Source organism: Nannospalax galili, unplaced genomic scaffold, assembly GCF_000622305.1.
Source record: "Nannospalax galili isolate Female #2095 unplaced genomic scaffold, S.galili_v1.0 scaffold518, whole genome shotgun sequence".
Taxonomy (NCBI): Eukaryota; Metazoa; Chordata; class Mammalia; order Rodentia; family Spalacidae; genus Nannospalax; species Nannospalax galili.
Window position 1 is genome coordinate 243,786 of NW_008342851.1, and position 27,684 is coordinate 271,469.

Below are 27,684 nucleotides of genomic sequence, written 5' to 3' on the forward strand. Positions count from 1 at the left end.
ATACTGCCTTTGGACGTATTTTAGGGTGCATTTCATCCATAGTTTCCACCTCTTCTAGCTGCAGGTTTGTTTTCAGCTTTGTTTATGTGTATTAGAGAAAAGCTCACTCTAGAACCCAGCATTTTAAAAGCGATATTCTTTTTTTACCTAAGAGAAACAAGAATGGTAAATATTCTACATTTTGTCTTTATCATCAGTGGGTTCATAGAAAAGCTATTAATGGGGCTGGAGAGTTCGCTCAGCAGTTAAGAACACTGGCTGTTCTTGCAGAAGATCTGAGTTCAAATCCCACACCCATATAGCAGCTAACAACTGTCTGTAACTCCAGTTCCAGGGGATCCAACAGCCTATTCTGTCCTCTGCAGGCATTGCATGACACAGGTGCACTTGCCTGCATGCAGGCAATATGCACATACACATAAAATAATAATACATTTTTAAAAATATATTAAAAAGCTACTAATTTTCAAAAGTGCTAAAAAAAGGAAAGAAAACTAATTGAAGTACTTACTGGTTGTAAAGAGGGAAATGAAAGATAGTCGAAGTAAAAAGGACAAATTATCCAAAGGAATATTGACAACTGATTGCTGCTAGATGAGGAACAGCTGACCCTCCTAAAACAAAGACCTCTAGACAGGCTGACTAGATTCACCAGAAGGGCAAGTAGTGGGGAATGGCTGAGGGTGCTGACAACACAGCAGACAGTAGCAGGGATATGAAAGTATAAGGGCTCTAGTTGGGGGAGGGAGGCTATGGGAGGGTGCCATCTGGGAAGTGGGTGTATAGTTGAATGAGATGGTTTGGGACGTTCTGTGTGATATACACACACGCACAAAAAAAAATCAAATTTTTTAAAAAATGTATCATGTTTGAGGAGGAAGCATGGAAATTTACGTCATGCTAATTAGTAGAGGTGATAAACAATACCATTGAAATCTTCCCGATGACTTTATAGACATACACAGGTGCCAAGGATCCAAGTGCAACCAATTTTGACTAGTAATAATCAGATACATACAGATTAGAGATGCATGTGCCAACATCTCAGTGTTAGTAGCAAAAACAATGAGTCTGTCTGCAAGGAACAGTATATTCTAAAATGAATTGGAGATCTTTTTTAAATCTTAAAAACTCATCCAGTTTTATGTCTTACAGGGCTTATACTGAGTTAAATAATATATAACTATATTAATTCAACTGTGAACCTAGAAACTTGCACCCACTTGTGAAAGAGATGTACTGTTGCTCTGGAGTGTGTCACTGAATATGTTAAAGCTGTAGTGAAAAGCTTCTAATCATGTAGTGATTAAAAATTATAAAAAGAAAAGAACAAAAAAGGACAAATGGTTGTAGAGGTGGTCTGGTTTGCATAGGTGGTGTCAATTTACCTGATTCTTGGTAGTTCTTGAATTGTCTCAATGATTTTATTATAATTTTGGCCTTTGTAATAAATACACCTGTTCCCCCGCCCAGGCTAAAGTATCTGTTCTACATTCTTTTAATTTGTTTACTTGTTTTCTAGGAATACAAGAATTTCCTGAAAATATTAAAAATTGTAAGGTTTTGACAGTCGTGGAGGCCAGTGTAAACCCTATTTCTAAGTAAGTCTTTTCAGTTGCATTATAAGTTTTTTATTATAACATTTATGGAACAGTAGTAGAATATAATACTTATTTACATATTTTAAGGAAAAAAATCTGTATCAGTCTTAAAACTGTATGGAGATCCAGTTTTAAAGGTTAAAAAAAAATCACCTTTTAATAATATTTTTGACCCAATGATGGCTCAGCTGTTAAGCACACTGGCTGTTCTTGCAGAAGACCTGGGTTCCAATCCCAGTACCCACATGGCAGCTAGCAATCGTCCATAACTCCAGTTCCAGGGGATCTGACGGCCTCTTCTGTTTTCTACAGGCATTGCATGAATAGGTGTACTTAAATGTAGGCAGTATACTCATATACATAAGTTAATAATATAAAATCTAAAAAAATTAGTAGTATCTGGCCCAAATACCACAGATATAAAATTGTGATCTGAAAGAGATAACGCAAGTGATTTTGCTCTAGATCTCACAGGTACTAAATGTAAAAAGTGAGATTACAGTTTGTACGCATCATGTCTTTGCCTTGGAACTAGATGTTATGCACTTTGAAAAGAAACTGAAAGAGAGTAGCCAAAGGAAAAGGGTGATTGTTACCATGTATACCCTAGGCTTTGTGTGTTCTTTTATGATGGTAATAGCTTTAAAGAAAGTTTTCCTGGAGCTAAGTTTTGTACAGTTGAAATGGTATTGCTGAAGATGAGTGGAAAAAAGCACAGCTTAGTATAATTAAATTGAAAGCATCTTTTGTTTTATTTTTGAGACGGTGTCTCACTGTGTAGCCCTGGCTTGCCTAGAACTTACTCTGCAGACCAGGCTGGCCTGAACTGACAGAGATCCATCTGCCTCTGCCTCCTTAGTGCTAGGATTAAAGGCATGTGCTACCACGCCTAGCCTGAAAGCATCTTTCATATCCTAGAATACTATATTTCTTGATAGGTTTTACTAAAAATAGAGTTGCTTCACTTGGTATGGAAGATGGTGAAATGTTGTGAGATAAGGGAAAAGCAAAGTGAGTCAGTCTGATATATCTTCCCACTTGAGATTTTTATAGTTAAAATTAAGGACAATATCTAAAGATAAAATATATGCTAATTTGAAGATATTTTGTAACATCAAGTTGTACAACTACAACTTGTTTCATAAGAAGAAGGGAATAGAAGTAAAACTAGTGGGATTAAAGTCTTACACTACCGCTACCAACCTCCAGCTAATTCTTTTGGGTCGTTTTTTTTTTTTGAGAAGGTCTAACTATGTAGATCAGGCTGGCCTCAAACTCAGAGAAATCCACCTGCCTCTGCCTCCCAGGTTCTGGGATTAAAGGTGTGTGTCACCATGCCCAGCTTATCCAGCTCATTCTTAATGAACTATTTCATGCAGATTTTTTGTTATGAAGACAAATTTTATCTTCCTCTTTACAAAGACATGAAGTTACTAACATTGTAATAGGTAAGTAAATACAAAGACAAATCTTAATTTAAAGATCACTAGTAAAAGTAAAGAGGTGACTCTTACTTGTTGTGAAACTTGTCTTTATTACACAGATTCTTAGAGAAATTTGAAGTATGAGCTTAATTTAATTCTTTTATTTTTTATGTAGGCTCCCTGATGGATTTTCTCAGCTGTTAAACCTAACCCAGTTGTATCTGAATGATGCTTTCCTTGAATTCTTACCAGCTAATTTTGGCAGGTAAATTACGGTTTTAATCACAATTCATAGTCTTTTCTTTTGTGACTTTTCAAAGCATTGCAATTCTTAAGGTTTCTTTCAATCTTGTTTGCACTTCGGATTTACTTTCACAAATAAACTGTCAGATGCGAGCACTTAAAAGAAAAAAATAAAATGTCCTTTTTTTTTTTGTTTTGTTTTTGGGAAACAGGGTCTCACTATGTAGCCCTGTCTGGCCTGGCGCTTGCTATCCTGGCTGGCCTCAAACTCAAAAAGATCTTCTTGCCACTGCATCTAGAGTGCTAGGTCTAAAGGCCAGCATACCCAGCTTGTTTTTAAGGAGGCCAAACCAGAAGGCTTTAATAGGGATAATCCCTTTGTATTTGAGATACTGAATGCTGTGTCAGCATTTATCAAGGTTTAAAGTGACTTAACAGTTGATTTAGATGGTTTCCACGTTGGCATCAAAGTTCTTGAGAAAAAGGAATCTGCTTCTGAGGTTTCCCTCATTTCTGTATGCACACTCAAGTGCCAGCATGCTTCTCTTCCATGTTCCTCATGTTCCCTTATTTATTTCTTCTGGGTCTGTGCCCTAGATTTGTATTACAGTAGTAAGCAATTTTTGGTCGATATTTTCAGTGAAAGGCATAGAATTTGTTCTAGGATTGGTTATTAGGCATAATCACTTTGTCCCTTTGAAAAATATCAAAGTGCTTACTTGGGGCCAACAAGATGGCTCATCAGGTAAAGACACTTAACTTTATAAGCCTGATGACTGAGTTTGATCCCCAGAACTGACATAAAGCTCGAAGGAAAGGACCAACTGCACAGACTTGTCCTCTGACCTCCACATGTATGTCGTGCATGTACACACATGCACATCTACACCCACACGCACCACGCACATACACATAGTAATAATAATAATGAGGATGTTTATTAAAAGAAGTGCCTACCTTTATCCCACGTTAATTTTTTTATTTATTTTTATTTTATATCTTTGAGTGTTTTGCTGGCATGTAAGTATACCACGTGTGTGCAATGCCCATGGGAGCCAGAAGAGGGTAATGGATCCAATGGAACTGGAGTTATGGATGGTTGTGAGCTGCTGAGTGGGTGCTGGGAACCAAACCCAGGTCCTGTGTAAGAGCAGCCAGTGCTCTTAACTACTGAGACATCTCACCAGCCCCTCCCTCACTGTAATTTTGAGTTTATTTGTTGATTTTTATTCCTCTTTGACATTTAATATTACTCTGTATATAGTAATTACATGATTAATGCTGCTTGCTTTACTTTAGACTGTGATATTAGTTAATTAAGTTCATTGTATTTGATTCCTTTGTCTTGATTTGTTCCTTGTTTTACAGATTAACTAAACTCCAGATACTAGAACTTAGAGAAAACCAATTGAAAATGTTGCCTAAGTAAGTCAAAGTGATACCCCTTTAAAATACAATTTACAGTTTTTAAATCTTTAATCTTAAAAGAATTGGGTTTATTATCTAAAATATGAGTGTAAGGTATTTTGAAAGACTTAATATTTTTATGTAATTCTTGGGGTTAAATATAAAAAAATGTTCTGGTCTGTTTTTGGTATTCATTATGGTAGTCTGGTAATACTGACTTCATCCTTCTTTGAACCACATTCTTTTATATGACACAAAGATAAAAATGTTACGTAAAACCATCTGTGTCTCAAATAGAGATCACACAGTAGAGCTCATAAAAATCATTTGTTAATACTGACTTAAAAGGGCTTCAGTGAAGCTTTGTTGGCTTTCTAGTCTGTTGTAAAATTAGAAATGATTGAGCCTTTAATAATAAGCTAACACCAAGAAGTGATGGCAGCTTAAGAGCAAATAGTAAGAGAATAATATTTTATTTACTTGTATTTTTATGTGAATGAGTGTTTTGCCTGCCTATAAGTTTGCCCATGTGTGCAGTGCTCTCAGAGGCCAGAAGAGGATGTCAGATTCCCTGGAACTGGAGTTATAGATAGGTGATAGGTACCATGTAGGTGCTGGGAACTAAACTAAGGTCCTCTGCAAGAGCAGCCAATGCTCTTAACCACTGAACCACCTCTCCACCCTAAAAATAAAAGTATTTGAAAGGACTGTGAACTCAAAAATGTACTTAGTCTTTAGTCACTTATTGAAAAGATATTTTAAAGCACTTTGAATGAATTACTATATTGTTTACAGTTTGGTGGTTAGTCTATGGCTAAATATGACCTACTATTTGTAGTTATAAATAAAATCTCAATAGAACATGACCACTAACATTATATATTCTCTGTGGCCGCTTTTGCTTTACAGTGAGTAATACCCAATTTTAATGTATCTGTTTTTTTTTTTTTTTTATTTCTTCGCAGCCTGTCTAATGTACACACACACAAAAAAAAAAACACACACACACACACACTCTCATATACCCCCACATGATTGTATGCCTTTGAGCGCAGAGACCATATTTGATTTTCAACATGTACACACAAACACACACACGCACACACACACACTCACACACACACACACACACACACACACACACACACACATATACCCACACATGATTGTATGCCTTTGAGAGCAGAGACCATATTTGGTTTTCATTACAAATGACTGTTTTTGCTTACTGCATGCTTTTATTTTATGAATGAAGTTTATAATAGTAGTAGTAAGTATAGAGAATCATTTATATCAAGATTTTTAAAGGTCTGTATATTACTGATTTCATACTAGTTTAGCTCAAAACTTGACTGGGTCCTAAGAGATAGGAATAAAGCAGTATACAAGTTGTTTATTGTAGTAACTAAATGTATAGTAATTATGCTGTATTACCAAGCTTTCTGTCACTGTGGCAAAATACCTGATGCACTTTTTTTTTTACTTCAAGTATTACAGTAACAAGAAAAGTAATGAATACAGATACTTTCTACCTAAAAACTTTGATAAAAAAATTTGTTTATTCATTCTGTGTGTGCATGCTCATACCCCAGAATGGGTATGGAGGTCTCTCCTTCTACCACGTGGACTCAGGGAATCAGATTCAGGTCATGAGGCTTGGTGGCGCATGCCCTTTCCTTGCTGAGCCCTCTCACTGGCCCCTCTGATTATAAACTTTTGTGAAAAGGTTTATTTTGGCTCATAGTTTCCCAGGTCCTACTCCATAGTTGGTTGGTCCCTTGGCTTTTGGCTTTATTTAAAGGCAGCACATCTTGATGGGGAATGAAAAGTGGAACAGATGTGCTCACCTGATGACATTTGAGAAGAGAAAAACAGAAGTGGAATGGCAGTGCCCCTATATCTCCTTGGGCAACCCTCTTGACCCCCAGTGTTCTAACTTCCTTCCATTAGACCCCTCTTCTCAAGGTTCCACCACCTACCAGTTATGCTACAGACTAGAACCCAATCCTAAAATATAAGGGCCTTTGAGGTACATTGATGATCCAACCTTTAGTATATGGATCATCTGATATTAAAATTCAATTTATTTTTGACTATTTTTAGAGATTCAATTAGGTTATATAAAGGAATTTGTAAATATATTGTTTTCTTCCTTTCTTTGGAAGCTGTGTGGTTAAAATTTTTGTGACCTTAAACTATAAATACAGAGGCCATAATTTTAAATATTACAATATTCATGTGCATTCAGATTATGTGACTAGACTTATTAAAGTTTTTAATTACGTTGTATGTGTGTGTGTTGGGGGGTGCATCTTGTGGGAGTCAGTCCCTCCTTCCACTGTGTGGTTCCTGGTAATTGTACTCAGATCTTCAGACTTAGTTGCAAGTTTCTTTAACACTAAGCAGGCTTATAGGCCACAGACTTTCTTATAGTCAAAAATTAAAATGATGGAAAGACCTGTCTTACATAAATAGTTAAATGAAACTAATACTAAAAAGAGTTCTGAGGGGCACTGAGAACACAAAATATTATGCTTTTCCTTATAAGATAGGAAAGAAGGTAAAATAAGCTAAGTAAAAATGAATTTTATAGGTAGATAGAAGGAAAGTTAGACGGATATTGTTTTTCTCCCTAAATTAGGAAGCTTGTTCTCTTGTAGTATGCAGTTTTATTTATGAGGCTTCTGAAATGTATAAATAGAACCCAAGTTGCTAATACTAGTAGCAGAATTGAAGTGGAGACACTTGCTTGTTGGTACAGTAAATTTCCTTTTTTAATTGTTACATGTCTGTATTACTCATTTTTTCCTAAATCTCTGTTAAAACTTTTCTAGTAGATTGTCCAATTCACTGCTTCTCTTTCTTTTTTAAAGATTTATTTATTATTTTATGTGTATGAGTGTTGGCCTCCATGTTTGTATGTATACCACATGTGAGTCTGGTGCCCACAGAGGCCAGAAGAAAGCGTCAGGTTCCCAGAACTGGAGTTACAAGTGGTTGTGAACCATCATGTGGGTGCTGGGACTTAGAGTCCTCTGCAAGAGCAGCAAGTGTTCTTAATTGCTGAGCCATCTCTCCAGCCCCCAATACATTGCTTTTCATTTATGTTTCTTCCAAAAGTACTAGGATAATTCTTCAAATTGTCCCAGTTGTTCAAATGTGTTCAGTCGCTACATTTAAATTTCTGTTATTTTGTTAGTTTAACCGTGTCAAAACAGAAAGAAATGACTGGTCTTTCAGTGTTCTCTTCCTCTTATCCTTTTCACTTTTCTCCAATCTTTACCTGTTCTAATAGTTTGATGATATTACCTTTTACTGTTATAGCCTGTGAGTTTTATACATCCAGGTAAAGACCATGGAGATTATTTTTGCTATTTTATGAAACTAGAACTTCTCTAGATTTTATAGACCAAGATAGATGTGAATAAGAGAAATAGAATTGTAGCTCAGATAATAGGCACTTCACACATTTTAAATTAAAGTAATTTTGATAAAGATGAGTATTATGAAGTAAGTGGCATGTTGTGGTCCAGTGTATGTGTTGGAGAAAATTCGTTTTCCCCCAATTTAGGCATGTGACATTGTGCCATCATAGTTATGTGTATGTTCTTAATATTTATTGAAAAGCTGGAGAAACGGATTAACTGAGTTTTATTCAACATAGTAAACATTCAGAGAAGAGAAAATTCCTGATCTTTTGACATATTTTTACACATTGGGGTTTTTTGTTTGTTTTGTTTTGTTTTTTGAGACAGGGTCTCACTTTGTAGTCCTGGTATATACATAGTGTCCATTTTCAATGCATTAACATTTGGATGTATAATAATAATAATAATAATAATAGTAGTAGTAGTAGTAGTAGCTCGGTGTATTGTTATGATACAATTTTCTCCTATGCTATAGTCATTGTATAAGAAATGCAGAATTTTTCATCTAGGTAGTTGAGAGCTTCTCAGTGTAGTAAAAGGTATGTTTTTCTAATTTTAGCAGTTCAAGAGCACAAATACAGGTTTGAATGAATTAGCACTCAATTTAGATTTAAAAGGCATTTTTGTAGAAGAAGTACAGTGCAATTTATTTCATTACAAAACTAATTTGTGCATTTTTCTAGTTTTTTTTCCCTGACTTACAGAGAAGTGTTGATGTGTAGGTATAAAGTTAATGATTTATTTTTGTTTTAACTTAAAGTTACTATCTACTTGTGATTCTTATAAAACTTTATTTTGAATTTTGATATGACTTAAACATTTGAGAAAGTTTGTAACATTTACTGTGCTTTTGAAAACTAGTTTCCAGAGTTATGGTTCTCTTACTATTAAAGTTTTACAAATCTGTAAGCAGACTGGCAAAAGACTTTCTGAAATTATTGTATTAATTATTATGTATCTGCCAAATAGTCTTAATTTATATATATATATATAAATTTTATAATTATGAAAATTTATTCTATGAGAAGTCAGAATTAGAGACTAATTGACAACTTGATTCATTTTATGTAGAAATTAAAAATGACTTTTCTTGGAAAATTAGCATTGAAAGCCTGTACATTATATAAATATATTTTAAACTGTGAGATCTGAAAGCTTCCATGTAATTGATGTTTTGTGTTGTTAATTCTTTATTACTCCATTGTCAATAGAACCATGAATAGACTGACCCAGCTGGAAAGACTGGATTTGGGAAGTAATGAATTCACAGAAGTGGTAAGTTCTCACCAGTCTCACTGTCCCAAAGTCTTAACATCAAGACTTTGTGAAAGTAGAAATATTTCCCTTAAAAAGTAGATGAGATGTACATACTTTTTGAGATATAAGTTAAGAAAATTCTTAACCTGAACTTTTCAATCCAGTAGAAAAATTAACTAAAGGGAAATCTGACAAAAGTGAAAAAAGCAGTACAGAATGTAGCAAATGTCACATAGTTCCAAATTCTGCTCAGTAGCTAAAGGGAACATCACTGTGGGAAGTAATTGTTGTTTTTGAGCTTGCGTTGAGGTTTGCCAGATGAGTTTGTGCTTTGTCTTCTAAGTGAACTGTGTTGAAATGTTGACTATAAAAGGACTGGAGTACTCTTTGCCATTGCATGGTCATTGATCGCACATAACTTTGTGTGTTGACAGAAACCATGTCAAAGGAGACAATCAGATCTTTAACCTGACATGGCCAGTGCTCAAGGGCATATTTTACAGAATACTAAAGTTCACAATAATGCAGAGGTTAAAAAATTTAGACACTCAACACCATATATAAATAATTTTCTACCATGTCATTATAATTTCTCCTAGGAGTGTAAATAACAAATTATTCTTGTTTGTAGTTATGCCTTTGCTTATTTACATTTCCTTATTGGAAATAAATAAAATATAGATTGTATGAGCTACAAAAATGGCACAATGGTTGAGAGCACTTGCTATTTTAGAGGGCAGGAGTTCAGTACCCAGCACCTACTTGGGCAGCTCACAACTGCCTGTAACTCTAGCCCCAGGTGATCCAATGCCCTTTTGCATACACATGCATACTAGCATACATACACATAAATAATAAAATAAATCTTTTTTTTTTTAATCTTTTTGAGACAGGGTCTCTCTGTAGCCCCAGCTGTCCTGGAACTCACTATGTAGACCAGGCTGGCCTCGAACTCAAGAGCCACCTGCCTCTGCCCCCCGAGTGCTGGGATTAAAGACGTGCACCACCACGCCCAGCTATAAAATAAATCTTTTTAAAGAAAGATACAGATTTCTTTTCTCTTTATTAATACCACCTGGGAACACTTGAGGTTTTCCCTAGGGATTTTCTAAAATGCTGTATATCTTTATTTTGATAATGAATGAGAATATTTTTGTTGTACACTTCCAAGCAATGGGTCCTTTTTTATTTCTTTATTAAATATGTGAGTCCTTGACTCTGGGCTGAGTGTGGTGGTGTACATCTTTAAGCTCAGCACTCAGGAGGTAGAGGCAGGTGAATGTCTCTGAGTTGGAAGCCAATCTGGAGTTCCAGGCCAGCCAGGGCTACATAGTGAGACCCTGTCTCAAAAGCAAGCAAGCAAGCAAACAAACAAAACACACAAAGCACTTAACTCAATTGGGTAATCTGGAGCCTAAGTGAGTTTCATATACCCTACTTCTGTGGGATTTGATTTTCCCATTCATCACTGTAGTATAGTTCAAAGGTTACATCTTGGCAGTGCTTCCTCCTTGCCTTTTCTCTTTTAATGTTTTGGTTTTGACCTTTTTTTAGACAAGGTCTCACTGTGTAGCCCTGGCTGGCCTGGAACTTGATTTGTAAACCAGGCTGATGTCAAACTCACAGAGATCCGTCTGCCTCTGCCTCTGTCTCCTAGTACTGGGATTAAAGGCATTCACCACCATGCCTGGCTTCCCTTTAATGTTTTGAAGCTAAAGATTATGATGGAAAGACCCAGGACCTCTTTTGCCAGATAAAGATATTCATGTAAATTAATTGGTTTGTTTCCCTGTCTGTCCAAACAGCCTGAAGTACTTGAGCAACTAAATGGGTTGAAAGAGTTTTGGATGGATGGTAATAGACTGACCTTTATTCCAGGGGTATGTATATGGAATTTGAAGTTGCACTTCATTTATTGCTGTTTCTCCTTGTCAGTATTTGGATTGCACATTGGAAAAATACTTTTAATTAGTTTAAAATGAATTGTTTTAAATTTTTTATTAAACAGTTTGAAACAAATTATACTTTTTAAAAAACATGTACACACTCTTGACTAAAATCTGAGATTTCCTTTTTTTGGTCTTTTTGAGACAGGATCTTCCTGTAGCCATAACTGGCCTGGATTCACTATGAAGATCAGGCTGGCCTCAAATTCACAGAGATCCACCTGCCTCTGCCCTCCCAAGTACTGGGACTAAAGGTGTGTGCTAACATACCCGGCAAAAATCTGAGAAGTCTCATAACAAATTTTTGTAAATTAGTCTTTTTTACTACTGAAGAATATATGATTTCTATTAGCACCAATTGAATTTATACTAAATTCAGTTTTCCTCCAAATTGTTAAACTAGATGGTTTCTGCTTTATCTAATAAGTGATATGTTCCCATAGCTAAAGAAGCCACAGAAGAACCCTCACATGCATAGGAGGCAATGAGTGCCTAAGTTCTCAAAGAAGAATATCACTGACTGAAATTAATAGGAAATATTATCTTTATTACCAGCTTTATTTCTGGTGGCATTTGGAAAACATTCACATTTAATTATCAATTGAAACTTCGTATTATGTTTATTATGTAAACTTTTTACAAATTATTTGGTAAAGTGAGTGTATTTTCTGTCTTTTACTTACAGTTTATTGGTAGTTTAAAACAACTCACATATTTGGATGTTTCAAAAAATAATATTGAAATGGTTGAAGAAGGAATTTCAGTGTGTGAAAGCCTCCAAGACTTACTGTTATCAAGTAATTCGCTTCAGCAGCTGCCTGAAACTATTGGTTTGTATTGCTTTCAAATTTAATTTTTTTTATTTCATAAAACATAAGCTTTGACTTTCATAGAAGCTCAAATTTTGTTATTTTTGTAGTACAAATCTCACTTGAAGTTTTTCTGATGTGATGAGTTGTTCAATTTACTTTTTTATTGGTTACTGTTTTTATTTATCCTAAGGAAATCCCATTTAATTTTATTTTGTATTTTATTATATAAAACTGTATTATAATTTAAGTAAATTATTTACAAAGAAATTAATTTACTGAATTTTCTTTGATCTCTTAATTCCAGCCCTTATTTAGTAACTTTTTTCAGATACTTCTCTATGGATTGATAGATAAGAATGCAGAGATTGATTTAAAAAGGAAATCTACAGTTTTTATTGAATCTGTGTTTCTGAAGTTGCTTGTTTGATAAAGTATCAAGCAAAGGGATTACTGTAATTAAAAGTCTAAAAACTTAAATCTTACCTTCTTGGTGTTATAGTAAAATGGATGTATTTGTACCTTTTTCTTAGTTAAATTACACAGTTCTTTTAAGCTAAGGTACATTTTGCAAATTCATTTTGATTCTATTGTAATTTAATCAGTACTTACATGTTCTACTATTTATATACATATACTGATTTGTTATATTCTAATAAACAGCCTCATACTATTGCTTCTTTGATCTAGTAACTCAACAAGTTCAGATTGTTTCTTCTTCATGCTATGACTCTGTTTTTAGAAACAGGATTACAGAAGTAAACCTTGCAGACAAAGTCTGTCTTGGGTAGCATGTGTTTTAGAGGGGCTTAGTAAACTATTATTCAGGTAAGGTAAACAGTGAGGTGGGGGCTGAAAACATAGTAAAATACTTACTAGTTAAGCATAAGGACCTGAGTTCAATCCAATGTGAATCACCAATGTAAAAAGCCAGGTTTGGTGGTATGCATATTTGTGATCTCAGTGCTGAGGAGGCAGGTCCCTAGAGCTCCCTGGTCAGCCTGCCTAGCCTAATAGATTGAGCTCCACGTCCTAGTGAGAGACCCTGTCTCAAAAACCAAGGTGGGATAGCTCCAGAGGAAGGCACCCGAGATTAATCTCTGGCCTCCACAAGCACATTCATGCATGTCCATGTGTGTCTGTGTGCACACATAAACACATTCATGTACACAAGAAGATGAGGCAAGAGAGTAGAGTGGATGATGTTGGTGTGGTATCTCTTTTAAGTGGATTGATTAATAAAGTCTTATCTCAGTTCTTACCAAATATGATGTGTCTTACGTTGACTGTTGGTGGACTTGTTTTCTAGTTTAAACTGAAAAATGATATATTGTTTCTTCTCAATAGGTTCATTGAAAAATGTTACAACTCTTAAAATAGATGAAAACCAATTAATGTATCTGCCAGACTCAATAGGAGGGTAAGTTTTTGTGACTGTGTTGACCCTTTACTTTTAGCTCAGTGTACCATATATATTTCAGATATTTACATACATAACTTATAAAACAAGATTCCAGAGGCATTTAAAATAGTTATTTTTATAACGAAGATTGATAGACTTATTTATTACTAGCTAAATTTAGTTGTACTGAATTTCATTAGGTTTGTTTGCTGAAGTTCACATGTTCGTGTGTTCCTAAATATTGAATAAATTCTTAAAACCATAATGTACTTCCACTTATAATTAAAGGTTAATGTCAATAGAAGAACTGGATTGCAGTTTCAATGAAATTGAAGCTTTGCCTTCATCAGTTGGCCAGCTCACTAACATAAGAACCTTTGCTGCAGATCATAATTACTTACAGCAATTACCCCCAGAGGTACAGTATGTTACATTTATTTTGGGTTTTGTCTTTACTTTTTAAAAATCATCCTTAACTATATGGTAGTGGTTTATTTTCTTTCTTTTTTTTAGACAGGGTCTCCCTGTAGCCCCAGCTGGCCTGAAACTCACTGTGTAGACCAGGCTGGCCTTGAACTCATAGAGATCTGCATGCCTCTGCCTCCCAAGTGCTGGAATTAAAGCGTGCACCACTACGCCCAGCCTATTTATTTTCTTTCTAAAATAATTTATTAATTAACCAAGTTATGTATTATCTGAATAGCTGGCCATGTTACCTTAGAATAAGTGCTTTTAATACTTTAAATGAAAGCCAATAATAAAAAATCCTAATAAAAGTGATTAATTTTGTAAATGCAAAGTATTTTTCATAACTTTCAAATAAATATTTGTGTTTATTAAAATATAGGCCAGGTTTGTGATTCCCAATTTATGTTTCTCTTTCAGATTGGAAACTGGAAAAATATAACTGTTCTGTTTCTCCATTCTAATAAACTAGAGACACTTCCAGAGGAAATGGGTGATATGCAAAAATTAAAAGTCATTAATTTAAGTGATAATAGGTTTGTGATATTTACCAGTTTGTTTATAGACTACATTAAAGTTTCATGTGAAGTGCACTAGAATAACTGTTTATTCATGTGTATTTAAATTCCTTATTTGAAAGAACTGATTTTATCTGATTTTATCTATCACATTGTGATTGTCACTGTTCGTTTTGACTTACCATCTTTGTGCACCTTCATTCTCTCTTTACCATAACCTTTTTTTATTCTTGAAGTCCTAACTTTGCCTTGGTACTGTTGTTGAACAAAGCAACTTTTTAATCCTATCTGTTGCTTATATTTTTCTGATCAGCTTGGGCCACTAAGCCACAGTGCAGAGATTGCAAAATTGGAATAGTAATTCCTGTGATGAAGACACTGAGGCTAATAAAGCATTTGTAGAGTGTTTTTTTTATTTTTGTAGTATCTCAAAAAATATTCAAATAATCCTTTGAAAGAGTGCAACATGTATTTTCCTTTTATGTACAAGAAATTTAAGACTCCCATAGTTTTTAAGGTAGAGCCTTAATTTAAGTATTCTAACTCATTAGCCTTATTTTAAGAGTTCCATTTTATTTAAATAGAACCTCTAAATCCATATTAAACCTTGTTTCATCCTATATTTGTTCTTCTCTAACTGCATCACTAGACACTTATAAACTGTTTTCAGAGATGTGCATAGAGGACTACTTAGGCCCAAGATGGCAAAGTTGAAGCAAAATTATATTTAACTCAGAGCTCATTAATTCACCATTCTAATAAGCATTTATATTACTTTATTTTTGCTTATTATCATCTTAAAATCAAATACAGAGCAGTGTGGTTTTTTATATATAATAAGCTCTCCAAGATTGCTTCCTATTGCACATTTTCTCCAAATATGAAGCAAAGAAGGGAGGGAGGGAGGGAGGGAGAGAGAGAAAGAAGAAAGAAAGAAAGAAAGAAAGAAAGAAAGAAAGAAAGAAAGAAAGAAAGAAAGAAAGAAAGAAGAAAGAAAATTGTGAGATAGTACATAATATGTCCCCTTCTGTGAGCCAAGAATAGTTGATTGTTATTTTTAATAGATAATTTTGTAACTTACTAGATTACCCATTTTTTTGCCTTGTGGAATTGATTCAGTTGGAGAATTATATTTTTGAAATTAGATACTGTTTTTGTCCTTTCTCCTATACAAAAGCCTGTATTTGACTTAACTCTCCCTTTTTATATGTTTGCATATACCATTATTTAGGATAGTTCAGAAGACCCTTATTTTGAACTTTATTTTATTTATTTTATTATTGTGGTACTGGGGGGTAGAGAGCCAGGGTCTATGCTAGGTAAGTACTTTTAAACCACTGAGCTACACCTCAATGCAAACTTGTAATCGTTTTAAATAGTCTTATTTTTAGGTTTAATTTTTGTATTTTTCCCCACAGATTAAAGAATTTACCCTTTAGCTTTACAAAGCTACAGCAATTGACTGCCATGTGGCTCTCAGATAATCAGGTGGGCTTTCTGATTAGTAAATCACTGGAATTCCAAGTGTATTACATAATTATGTACTCTCATTACATAAGACCATTTAAGAGAAGTTGTTCCTTGGTACACATAAAGAAGTATTTTGTGGTATTTAGAAACATAATTTTAATACAGTTATAGATAAATAAGTAATACATTTTGTTGCACTTCAACCAGTCTCTAAACCCATAAAAATTAATATAATGAAGATCAGGAAATCACAAAGACTGAAAAGCATTTCATTATGTGTATACTACATTCTCTTTTGCCAGCCATTCATCATTTATGGACACTTGGGTTGCTTTCTTATCTTGGCTATTGTGAACAATACTACAGACTTGTGATATAAGCAAAAATCTGTAATGGTAATGTAAAAAGGAGATAATAATGCTTTCAGGATTAATTTTGATAGATCCCTGAAGGTCAGATTTGGAGTGATACTATTTTGTGCAGCTGTGTGATAGAAATAAAAGTTTACGAAGCACCCATTGGAATTCTCTAGGCTTTGCCAACCCAGGTATAAGAAAAGGACAGCACAGGAAAGCGATCTTGATGACTGAGAAGAAAGTGGTTCACATAAAATATGGTACTGTACAAAAAGGGAGAAGGGAGCAAATGATGCAAAAATTTTAAAGATGAAGAGATGTGTGGTCTTGGTGAGGGTGACTAGCAATTATGGTGGGAATTGTAGGTTTGGAGAGATGCCTGGTATCAGTGACCATGCTCTGCTGCTCATCTGATGACTCTGAGGGTTCCTTTTCAGGCTTGGTTCTTCTCTCAGTGGCTTGCATGATGACGATCCGCTGCTTTATTTTTTATACTGCCTCTCAAACTTCTCTCTGTATCCTCTTTATTTCTGGCAATATATCCTGCCTGGTACCCATGCCTAAGTCATTCATGTAGCTCAGTATCTACTTAACATTGCCACCTAAATGTGTCAGATTCAGCCAGCCTAAAACTGAGCATACCATCTTCTGCCCCAAATATTTTCTTTTCATGGGATTCCTAGTTTGATGGCGTCGACATGGGAGTGTAACCCTTGATTACTAGTTTCCTTGTACTTCCAGTTCATTCTTCACCAGGTCCTGTGGAATCTTGACCTTATGTGTGAGCATGCTCATTTTATCTTTATTGCCACTTCCCTTAACCTTTGTTCACCATCATCTTTCATTTAGAACTGCACTGTCCAGTGCAGTACCCACTAGTGTCACAAGTAATTGGTCCAAATTAAGATGTGGTTTAATTAAAATAAATACTTAATTTTAGCCCTAGTGTGGTCAGAAAAATATTTTGCATTCATAATTTTTATTTTGGATTATATGCTAAAAATTATAACCTTTTGAAGAACATTAAATTGAATGCATTTAATTAATTTCATCTTCCTCCCCCCTTATTTTTTTTCTCAAGACAAGGTCTCGCTGTGTAGCCCAGGCTGGCCTCTTGCTTCATCCTGTGTAGAGTGCTGGAATTACAGGTGTGTTCCACCATGCCCATCTTAATTTTTTCCCCCCTGTATTTGGAATCAAACCCAGGGACTAGTAGATAATTATAATGATCTATGTTTCTCCCCCTGCCCCCTCTTTTTGAGACAGTCTCCCTATAGCCCCACCTGGCAAGGAATTGACTCTGTAGACCAGGCTGGCCTCAATGTCACAGAGATCTGCTTGCCTCTGTCTCCCAAGTGCTGGGATTAAAGGCATGCACCACCATGCCCAGTGTGATGATACTTTAATCTTATTTTGGCACTAACCTACTTAAAATATTTTCATGAGCTTTCTTATGTGCCTCAGGACCTTGTTCATCCTATAGCTGCTTCTTTACCTCTGACATCTTCATTCTTTCTTCACTAAATGACTTCTCTTTGAGAACCTTCTCTTTACCTACCTTATTATTTTCTTTTCCTTACCTAATCATCCAAGACACCAATAAAGTGAACACCGATCTCACATGATCTCTTAGCACCCTATACCTTGTCCACCTTGTAATTATGTATATTGTAGTTGATGATTTTGTTATTTATATTCTGCTTACGTACTCTTAAATTCTGTCAGCAAAAATACTTGTCTTGCTCTCTCCTCTCTGCCCAGTGCTTTTCATAGTGCTTCAATATAAAATGTTCTTAGTAAATAGTCAATGAATGATTTTAGATTTCAGAGGATGAAGACCTAGAGGTAGCATTCTGAGTGTTCAAGGGAATTGAGTGAACATCTGAAATTAAATGGGATTAAAGATCAATAGTTAGGTGTTCAAGGAAGTGAGAGACTTGAAAAATTAACCCATTTTTCTGTCCATGTGCCTCATAAGTAACAGGTAATTAGATTATTAAGGTATAAGTCAGAAGCCATTTACATCACCCTTTTAAAAATGTGTAATTCAGTGATTTTTAGTATATGCAATGTGTTGTACAAAAGGACAATAGCAGAATAGTTTCAGGGAGATTGGTTTTTAAAAACATAGATATTTGATAATTCCCAATTAAAGGGATTTTTTTCCCTTCCCCCACATTCCTCACACACTAAGAAACTATTGGGCCAAGAGTATAGCCAGGTCATTTATATTCTATATCTGTTGAGTTATCTATCACTGGAAGAATTTGGTGTAAAAGATGTGGAAATACAAATTGAATATCCTTTATCTGACGTACTATGGACCAGATCTGTTGGAGATTTTGAATTTTATTTTAAAATTTGGAATGTTTGTAGATAATGTGATCTTGGGCTCTAAATCTAAATTTCATTTATGTTTCATGTCTCTCTTATACACATATCCTGAAAGTAATTTTATACAATCTTTAAAAAATAATTTTGTGCGTTTTGACTATACAGTGTCACTTGAGATCAAATATGTACTTGTTTCACTTGTGACATCATACTTGTGCGAAAAACATTTAAGATTTTTAAACATTCAAAATTTTTTGAATTAGGTATGCTTGACCTGAAGATAGATATTACCAGGGGTGCTCAGTGAGTAATAAAAAAAGAAGATTTCATTTAGAAACCAGCATTATTACTACAGGAATAGGAGTTGACATTTGAAGATAGACCATTGTGCATTGTGATCTCATAGCACTGCTAGTGCTATCATTCCTGACTTGGGATAAACAATGTGAGAGAAAAATCAGCCCAGAGTAGGGCTACCACTCCCATTATTTGAGGAAGTCGAGGAAAATGGTCAGAATTTGAAAATTAAGACAGTTCATTGTTGAACACAGTGCATTCACAAAGTCTAAAATGTGTTGAGTAAGAGTGCAGGGTGGAATTGTCAGGTTTTCACCAGAGCATGTCCAAACAATGAACTGATAAACAGAAGAGAAGGCTATGTAATTCCATGCCTACCTGGAGTCCTTTTTTATTTTTAAGTGAATAGATTGAGGCAGGGGGGCGGCAGAGAATTAGTTGTATTAAGAAGGAGATTGAAATACTTGTTAACCAATTAGGGGAAAGATATTAAGAAAAATTGAAGTCCAAAATACCTAGTCTCTATTGAGTCACTTGATGCCATTCATGGAGATAGGAGGCAGGAGAGAGAAGTAGTTTTCAGCTGAGTTATTGTCTTAAGCACTGTCTTTTTAGCAACTAACTAGAATACACTTTTAGTTGACTAGATTAAACCTTCCAAATGTTTCTTTTTTTCCATCTTTGAAAAGGGAAGTTAGTAACAATAATATAACATAAAATGGGAAAGCATATTTTATAACTTCATTAATATATCACTGTATATATTAGGAATACTTAGGCTATAGCTATCCTTGGTATAATGAAATCTTTTAAAGTTATATTTCAGTGATACTGCAATATAGTAGATTTGTATTATAACAAAATTTAAGTTTCATGGTTTAGATTTTTACATGGTTCCAAGTCATTGTTCAAGGTGCTATGGTATATATTTAAATTTGCTTTTGTAAACTGTATCTTGATACTTTTACAAAACTGGTGAGTGCTTATTCAGAGGGATTATTTGCTATGTATTTTCTTTTTAAATTGCTGGGTGTGGTGGCACACGCCTATAATCCCAGCACTTGGGAAGCAGAGGCGGGTGGATCTTTGTGAGTTTGAGGCCAGCCTGGTCTACATAGTGAGTTCCAGGACAGCAGGGGCTACAGGGAGACCCTGTCTCAAAAAGACCAAAAAAAACTGCAGAGGTCAGAAGAGGCTGTTGGAGCCCCTGGAGCTGATACGGACGATTGTTAGCTGCCATGTGGGTGCTGGGATTCAAACCCGGGTCTTCTGCAAGAGCAACGAGTGTTCTTAACCGCTGAGCCATCTGTCCAACCCCTGATACGTATTTTCTTTACGGTTGTTGAAAAATAACTATTTTCTTTCCCCAGTCTAAACCTCTGATACCTCTTCAAAAAGAAACTGATTCCGAGACTCAGAAAATGGTGCTTACTAACTACATGTTCCCTCAGCAACCAAGGACTGAGGATGGTAGGAATTTCAGAATTTCTTCCCCCCGCCCCAAAAGAAAACCAAATACTAAATATGGCAAAGGTGCCAAGAGAATTTTAACTAAATCTTACCTCTTTGACACTTTGGGTCTTTGACACTTCGATAAAGTAACATCTCTGAATTATAGACAGTTGAACTTAGAGGTATAAAAATATATCATGTGTCTCCTTAAATTGTTTGTTTAACTTAAATTGCTAACATCATGAGCTATAGCTCTCACATTTACCTAAATGTTATAAATGCATGTTAAAGTGTTGTGTGATTAGAACTATTAAACCAGGGCATATTCTCTCCACTCTTGTTTTAAACAATGTCCTTGGAATCCACACACTAGATCAAGGTGATCTAAGAAATTCTGACTATAAATGTCACTGCTAAGTTATTGCCTCTGTTTTGCCTAACAAGGGTGAATATATTCTTTAATACTAGCTGCAGATGTGTACTTATGAAGACTGAAGATCAGATGCTTGTTGCTATGTGTATGTGTGTGACATTTTTAAAGTTGTACTTAAAGTGTACACACACACACACACACTCACACACACCCTCTGAAGCCAGTGAAAATAGCTGTGGTTTGAAGTTATTTACAAATTAACTCATTCAATACATAATCTTGAAGAAAAGTGTACATTTAAATCATTAGTCTATGCTCTGGGCAGGTTAAGTTAGTTGACTTTTAGTTTCCTTATCTTATATGATTATAGTTCCATTTGAACCAGCCAGTTATTAACATGCTGTCTATGGCTCCTTGTAACCTAAAGTTGAATGCTAGCAACATAACCTTTATGGTCTATAAACCTAAAAAAATTTATTATATGTCCCTTTATGCCAGTCTGTGAATAGAACATTAAAATATTACTCTTCTCCAAACTAATAAATCATGTATTTTCTTTCCTTACAAGAATTTTAAGCACTAGTATTCTGTTCTACCAAAAGAACAATTATTTGAGCAGATTATATAATTGAGAGCATTATCATATTAGGAAGTATATCTTTCTTATTATGTTAAGGCAGGTTTTTGCATTGTAACTGAACAGTCAGGAAAAACAACTGGAAGGAAGATTTATTTTGGTTCATAGTTTCAGAAATCTTATTTCATCTTGGTGAAGAAAATGTGTTAGATCAGAACAGTTCACATCATGGCATCAGGGAAGCAGAGGAAGAGACTGTGGACCTGGAGTCACCAAGGTGTACCCCAGTACCTGCTTGCTCCAGCATAGCCCCAGCTCCTAACATTTCACCAACTCAAAAAAAAATAAAATAAAAAAAGCCACCTGGGGACTTTTCAAATTCAAATTGTAATGTTTACTACTATTTCCTCTTACTCAGAAATCATTTTTAGAGATAATTGAAAAGTGAGACATGAGTTCTGATTAATAAAGCAAACAGACAAATCTTGTTGATATATTCCCAAGTATTTACTATAATTTCCCATATACCTAGCTGAAGTGCAGATGAACATGGGGATTGATGACATCTGGGAAGGGTTAAATTTTAGTGGTGGGTGGCATCATCACAGATTAACATAGTTCAGGATATTGGTAGGTCTTGAAAGCGAAGGCCTGGAACCAAATACTAGAGTGTTGAATGAACATGCCTCAATGTTCAGATTTGTTGGACTCTAAATGGGTAGAAAATAATACTACTCAGTATCCAGAACTTGTAAAGATAAGAAATTTATACAAGAGTATGAAGTGTAGTTAACCAGAATTTATTAAGAATGGGAGGCATACAGGACTGGAAAGCTGGCTCGGGTTAAGAGCACTGGCTGCTCTTGTAGAGGACCTGGGTTTGGTTCTCAGCAACCACATAATGACTAACAGCCATCTGTAACTCCAGTTCTAGGTTATCCAACATTCTCTTCTGGTCTCTGCAGGCATTGTATGACATGGGTACATTTACATGCAGGCAGAACACTAATACACAAAATAAAAATAAATAAATCAAAAAAGAAAAATTAAACAAACAAGGGTCCCATAGAGTGCTTGCCTAACATCCACACAACTCCTATTTCAATCTTCAAGCTGTAATCCTAGCAGTTGGAAGGTAGAGATGGGAGGATCAGAAATTCAGGGTCACCCTTAGATACGTAGGTAGTTGGAAACAAGTGGGGCTAGCAACCCTGATTTTAAAAACAAACAACAAAAAGCCAGTAACAGTCAAAATCCCATTCCCCCTATTTGTTTTATGATATCCTTAGTGTGGACACAAAATTTAAAAAGGAAAAGAAATCTCAAGCAAGGATTTTAGTACAAATCATAATTTAAAATCTTGAGTATCACTTTTTGCATAAGTGTCAATGTTTGTATATTCATGTATTCTAGGAATTTCTGTTTATTAGCTAATTTGAGGTCTCTAAATTTTTTTTCTTTCTTCAGTGTGTAACCTACATGTTTAGGTTGTGATTTTATAAAATTTGGAGGCTGGGGTTGTTGTTTTTTTTAAGTTTTTAAAATATTTTATATTTTCTTTTTAAAAATATCAGTGTGTTGACTCTATGTGTGTAAGTGCACCCATGTCGTTCAATACCCATGGAGGTCAAAGGAGGGCATCAGATCCCCCTGAAACTGGAGTTCCGGATGGTTGCTAGCTGCCATATGGGTCCTGGACTCAAACCTGGGTCCTCTGTAAGAACAGTCAGTGTTCTCAACCACTGAGCCATCCTCTCCAGCCCTGTTTTTTGTGTGTTTTTTTGTTGTTGTTGGTTTTTTTTGGTTGTTGTTGTTTTGAGACAGGATCTCCCTGTAGACACAGCAGGCCGAGAGGCCAGGCTGGCCTTGATTGCACAGAGAATCTGCCTGCTTCTGCCTCCCAAGTACTGGGGTTAAAGACATGCACCACTGTGTCCAGTTTACAATTTTCTTTTCAATTTTAAAGTTTTCATACGTGTATATATTACATATTGAGTATATTCCTCCTCACTTCCCCCCTCCATACATTTCTTTTTAATTAAGGATGTTCATATTCTTTTAATGGGCAAAAGTTGTGATTTCTTTTGTATTATATAATTTTTATAGAGTGATGTAATAGTTGAATAAATTACTTTAAGCCATAGTAATAGCAAAAACCCCATAAAAGTCGTTAAAGTATTAATATATATTGTGAGGCCAAGTGCTTTACCTGCTATGCATCTCCCCAGCCCCTACATACAATATATTTTATTATTTTTATTTTATGCATATGAATGTATTGCATGCATGTATGTAAGTGCACCCATGTTGTATAGTGCTCATGGAGGTCAGAAGAGAACATTGGATCCTCTGGAGCTGGAGTTACGGATGGTTGTTAGCCACCATGTGGGTGCTGGGAACCAAACCTAGAGTCCTCTGTGAGAGCAGTCAGTGCTCTTAACCACTAAGTCATCTCTCCAGCCTCTGTCATCAAACTTTTTAATCCCTCCATATACATGATTACTATTAGGAAAATACAATTGTAAAACTGGATGAAAGGATTTATGTGTGGTAGCATTACCATTTTAAAGTTTTTAGGGCACTGTGCAGAACTATGTATCTGCAATATTCCTGTAATCAGTGACTTCAAGAACTCTTCTGGTAACAAAAGAGAAAATTCAACTTCTGGGAAGAAAAAGTTGCAGTTGACTTTGAAAAATTTAAGAAATCTTAAAATCTGGGGCTAGAGATGGCTCAGCTCTTCGAGAGAATTGGAGTTCAATTCCCAGCATCCATATCAGGCAGCTCATAACTGCTTGTAAGCCCTAGCTCCAAAGCATCTGACCTCTTCTGGCCTCCATGGGCAGCTGCACTTAGATGTATATGTCCATACACAGACATTTGCACATGATTAAAAGAAAATAAATCTTTAAAAAAAATCAGAAATCTAAAAACCGAAGCCCATTTTTTTTACCTTGGGATTTATCATTGTTAGCATTGACCAGCCATATTTGTCAAAGACTTGTTTTAATAATGAAAATTGTGAATAAGTAATAGGTTTTTTAATGATTACTGTATAATAGTTTTTTCTTGTACTGTCCTCTAGTTATGCTCATATCAGATAATGAAAGTTTTAATCCTTCATTGTGGGAAGAACAGAGGAAACAGCGGGCCCAGGTGGCATTTGAGTGTGATGAAGACAAAGATGAAAGAGAGGCACCCCCCAGGGTGAGTTTGAGCATTTTTCTTTCAAGTTTACAATAAATCTGGTATTTAAGCTGGTGCTATATGCCTATGTTATGCTGTTTTGTGGATACAAAGAAATATTAGATTCATTGCTTGTCCTCAGGGTACTTACTGATACAGAATAGTTCATGAAAGAATTTGAGAACAAAATAATACTGTCACTCAAAGCTAAATTTCAGGTAGAGAGGTTACTTAGTAGGTAGATCACTTGTCTTTGATAGAGCATGTGAAAGGCCCTGAGTTAGCACCCCAGCACTGAGGAAAAAAAGAGAAAGGAGAAAAGCTGAGTTTCAAGCACATAGAAATGCAAGAGCCAAACAAATTATTGTAGGCTAGAGAAATTAATAACTTTAATCTATCAGTCGGTGCTTTTTAAATTTACTGAACTAACCTTTCCCTCCCATATTCTAGCGATATTTCCTTTTCTTTCTTTCTTTTTTTTTCTTGTCTTTTTGAGACAGGGTCTCCTTGTAGCCCCAGCTGTCCTGGAACTCAGGGTGTAGACCAGGCTTGCCTTGAACCCACAGAGATCTGCCTGCCTCTGCCTCCTGAGTGCTGGGATTAAAGGCGTGTGTCACCACACCCAGTTTAGAATAGCAATTTTCTCTATGTGCTGGAAAGCATCCATGTTTCAAAGGCAAGAGACAGGAATTTGGGGCAGTATCTCTATGCTATAGAAATATAAGTCTGCTAGAAAAGCATTAAAATATTGAGGAGGAAGGGGAGATGGCTCAGTGAGAAATGCTTACTGCACAGGAGCCTGAGTTCAGACCTCCAGTACCTAGAAAAGTAGGCCAGGTTGACAGCAACAAGACTGTAACTCTAGCACTGAAAAGGTAGGGACAGGCTGATCCCCAGTGTTCGTTCATCAGTCAGTCTAGCTGAGACAGCAAGCTCCAGATTCAGTCTGCCTCAAAAATACAGTGGAGAGGGGCTGGAAAGATGCTCAGCAGTTAAGAGCACTGGCTGCTTTTGTAGAGGACCCAAGTTCAAATCTCAGCACCCACATGGTGGCTAACAACTGTCTGTCACTCCAGTTTCAGGGGATCCAGTGCCCTCTTCTGACCTTTGCTGGCATTGTACAACACAGGTGTATATACATACATGCAGGCAATACATTCATATACATAAAATAAAAATAAGTAAAAAAAAAAAATTAAAGGTAGAGAGCAGTATATCAAAGAAAATCTACATCTGCCTCTGACTTCCACACATAAATGCATGGGTGAGCATGTGCATGTGTGCATTTGCACACACAGAACATTTAAAAATACTGTAAAGTCTCTATTTTTTGAGAAAACTACTTTCTTATCAAGCCTAAAATACTTTGAAAGCCCAACATCTGGGACCAGCAAGATGGCTGTGGTTAAGAGTACTTAACTCTGAGCCTGATGAATGAGTTTGATCTTAGGACCTACATGGTGGGAGGAGAGAACCCACTCCCGCAAATTGTCCAGTGCCCTGCTGCACATACACCACACACAAATGCAAATGCACACAAAACAAATAAGCAATGTACTTTAAAGGCATTTTAAGACCCATTACCTGTATTCATAGTTATCCCCATGAGCTAGATGTTCAGGTGGACTGTACATTAAATTCCATAAGATTAATGTTAGCAATATTTATACTTTTTATTTCTCTAGGAGGGAAATTTAAAGAGATATCCAACACCATACCCAGATGAGCTTAAGAATATGGTCAAAACTGTTCAAACTATTGTACATAGATTAAAAGATGAAGAAACCATTGAAGACTCTGGAAGAGATTTGAAACCACGTGAAGATCAACAAGTTGTAAATAAAGATCTGGGTGTGAAGGTTAGAAAACTCAAAGTAATGGGCTAAAGCTCTTTTAAGTTACCTACAATTTTGAGGCATTTGTAGTATGTTATTTATATGCTAAATTTCTTTCAAAATTCAGTTTTGTTCTCAGTTGCCTGAACTGGAAAGTGAACTTGGTGAAGTCTCTAATTGCTCTCATTGTAGTTGTCTGGCTGTCGAATGTCTCAGGATAGTGTTAATATAGCCATGAGGAAAATCATTATTAACAAAGCCTAAGATGATGATTGTCAGAGAGGTATTAGAGAAATATTCTTTTCCCCCTGTTATATTGATATTAAGTCACTTTACTCAATTCTAATTTTAAGTTAATTGCTATGATAGACATTTGACTTTTCCCTAGGTTGTTTCAGAAATGTATACAAATTTCTTAAGTTCTGTATTTCTTTAGTTAAGTTTTCTCTGCACCCACCCCCAAACAAAAGTTTTGTCATGTCATTAGAGTTACTTTGTATTCAACAATAGGCAGAAAATTATTTAACTATTCTTTGTGAGCATGCTGAACTTACTGACTCACTGCTCACATCAGCCTTCTGGTTTCTTTGAGGAAAGGTAGCTTTTGCTGAATTATATATTTTAATGTACTCATCAGTCTGTATAAGCCACCTGACTGCCAAATGAACATTCTATCAGTGAGTGCTAATTTCCATTATTAGTTTCTTTAATATTTATCTAACATTTGAAGTTGCTGTATTACTTACAAATTTCATCTTAATTTTTAATACAATAATATATATAAAACTTAATATGAGGTCTTTATCTTTTATGTAGACTTCAGAAAGTACTACAGTAAAAAACAAAGTTGATGAAAGAGAAAAGTGTGTGACAGGGAACTCAGTACAGAAGATCAGTGAACCTAAAGTGGAGACCAGTCCTGTAAATTTACCAGTGACTGCAGATAGGAAAGCCTCTGGGAACCTGAAGCATGTTATTAACCACAATGATGTTTTCGAGGTATGACTTAATTGTGATGAAATCATGAGATTTTTCAGTGTAGTATTTAATTAACAATAAAAGCCTGATACTATGATTGCAAAAAACAAGTTAATACCTCCTTGAGAAATTTCATATTTGCTTAAGTATCATTCATTTATCACTTTAAACTTAATTTTTTTATTTATGATGAAATCTTTTCAGTGTAGTATTTAATTAACAATAAAAGCCTGATACTATGATTGCAAAAAACAAGTTAATACCTCCTTGAGAAATTTCATATTTGCTTAAGTATCATTCATTTATCACTTTAAACTTTAAACTTA

The 27,684-nt window shown here is 35.3% G+C and overlaps 1 protein-coding gene across 8 annotated transcripts in view; it reads left to right on the top strand.

The window, feature by feature from the left end:
• Positions 1-27,684, top strand: part of Erbin (erbb2 interacting protein) — a 133,574-nt gene that overhangs the window by 73,088 nt on the left and 32,802 nt on the right. For 7 of the 8 annotated variants that reach the window (XM_008838819.3, XM_029566299.1, XM_008838821.3 and 4 more), the window contains exons 5-18: positions 1,523-1,601; positions 3,201-3,290; positions 4,637-4,693; positions 9,315-9,378; positions 11,166-11,240; positions 11,992-12,136; positions 13,463-13,535; positions 13,806-13,935; positions 14,403-14,518; positions 15,919-15,988; positions 20,328-20,427; positions 24,445-24,566; positions 26,231-26,404; positions 27,197-27,379. In XM_008838819.3, the coding sequence (XP_008837041.1) occupies positions 1,523-1,601; positions 3,201-3,290; positions 4,637-4,693; positions 9,315-9,378; positions 11,166-11,240; positions 11,992-12,136; positions 13,463-13,535; positions 13,806-13,935; positions 14,403-14,518; positions 15,919-15,988; positions 20,328-20,427; positions 24,445-24,566; positions 26,231-26,404; positions 27,197-27,379 (1,478 nt within the window). The remainder of the gene's footprint in view (positions 1-1,522; positions 1,602-3,200; positions 3,291-4,636; positions 4,694-9,314; positions 9,379-11,165; positions 11,241-11,991; positions 12,137-13,462; positions 13,536-13,805; positions 13,936-14,402; positions 14,519-15,918; positions 15,989-20,327; positions 20,428-24,444; positions 24,567-26,230; positions 26,405-27,196; positions 27,380-27,684) is intronic. The other variant, XM_017799583.2, reaches the window with a different exon arrangement.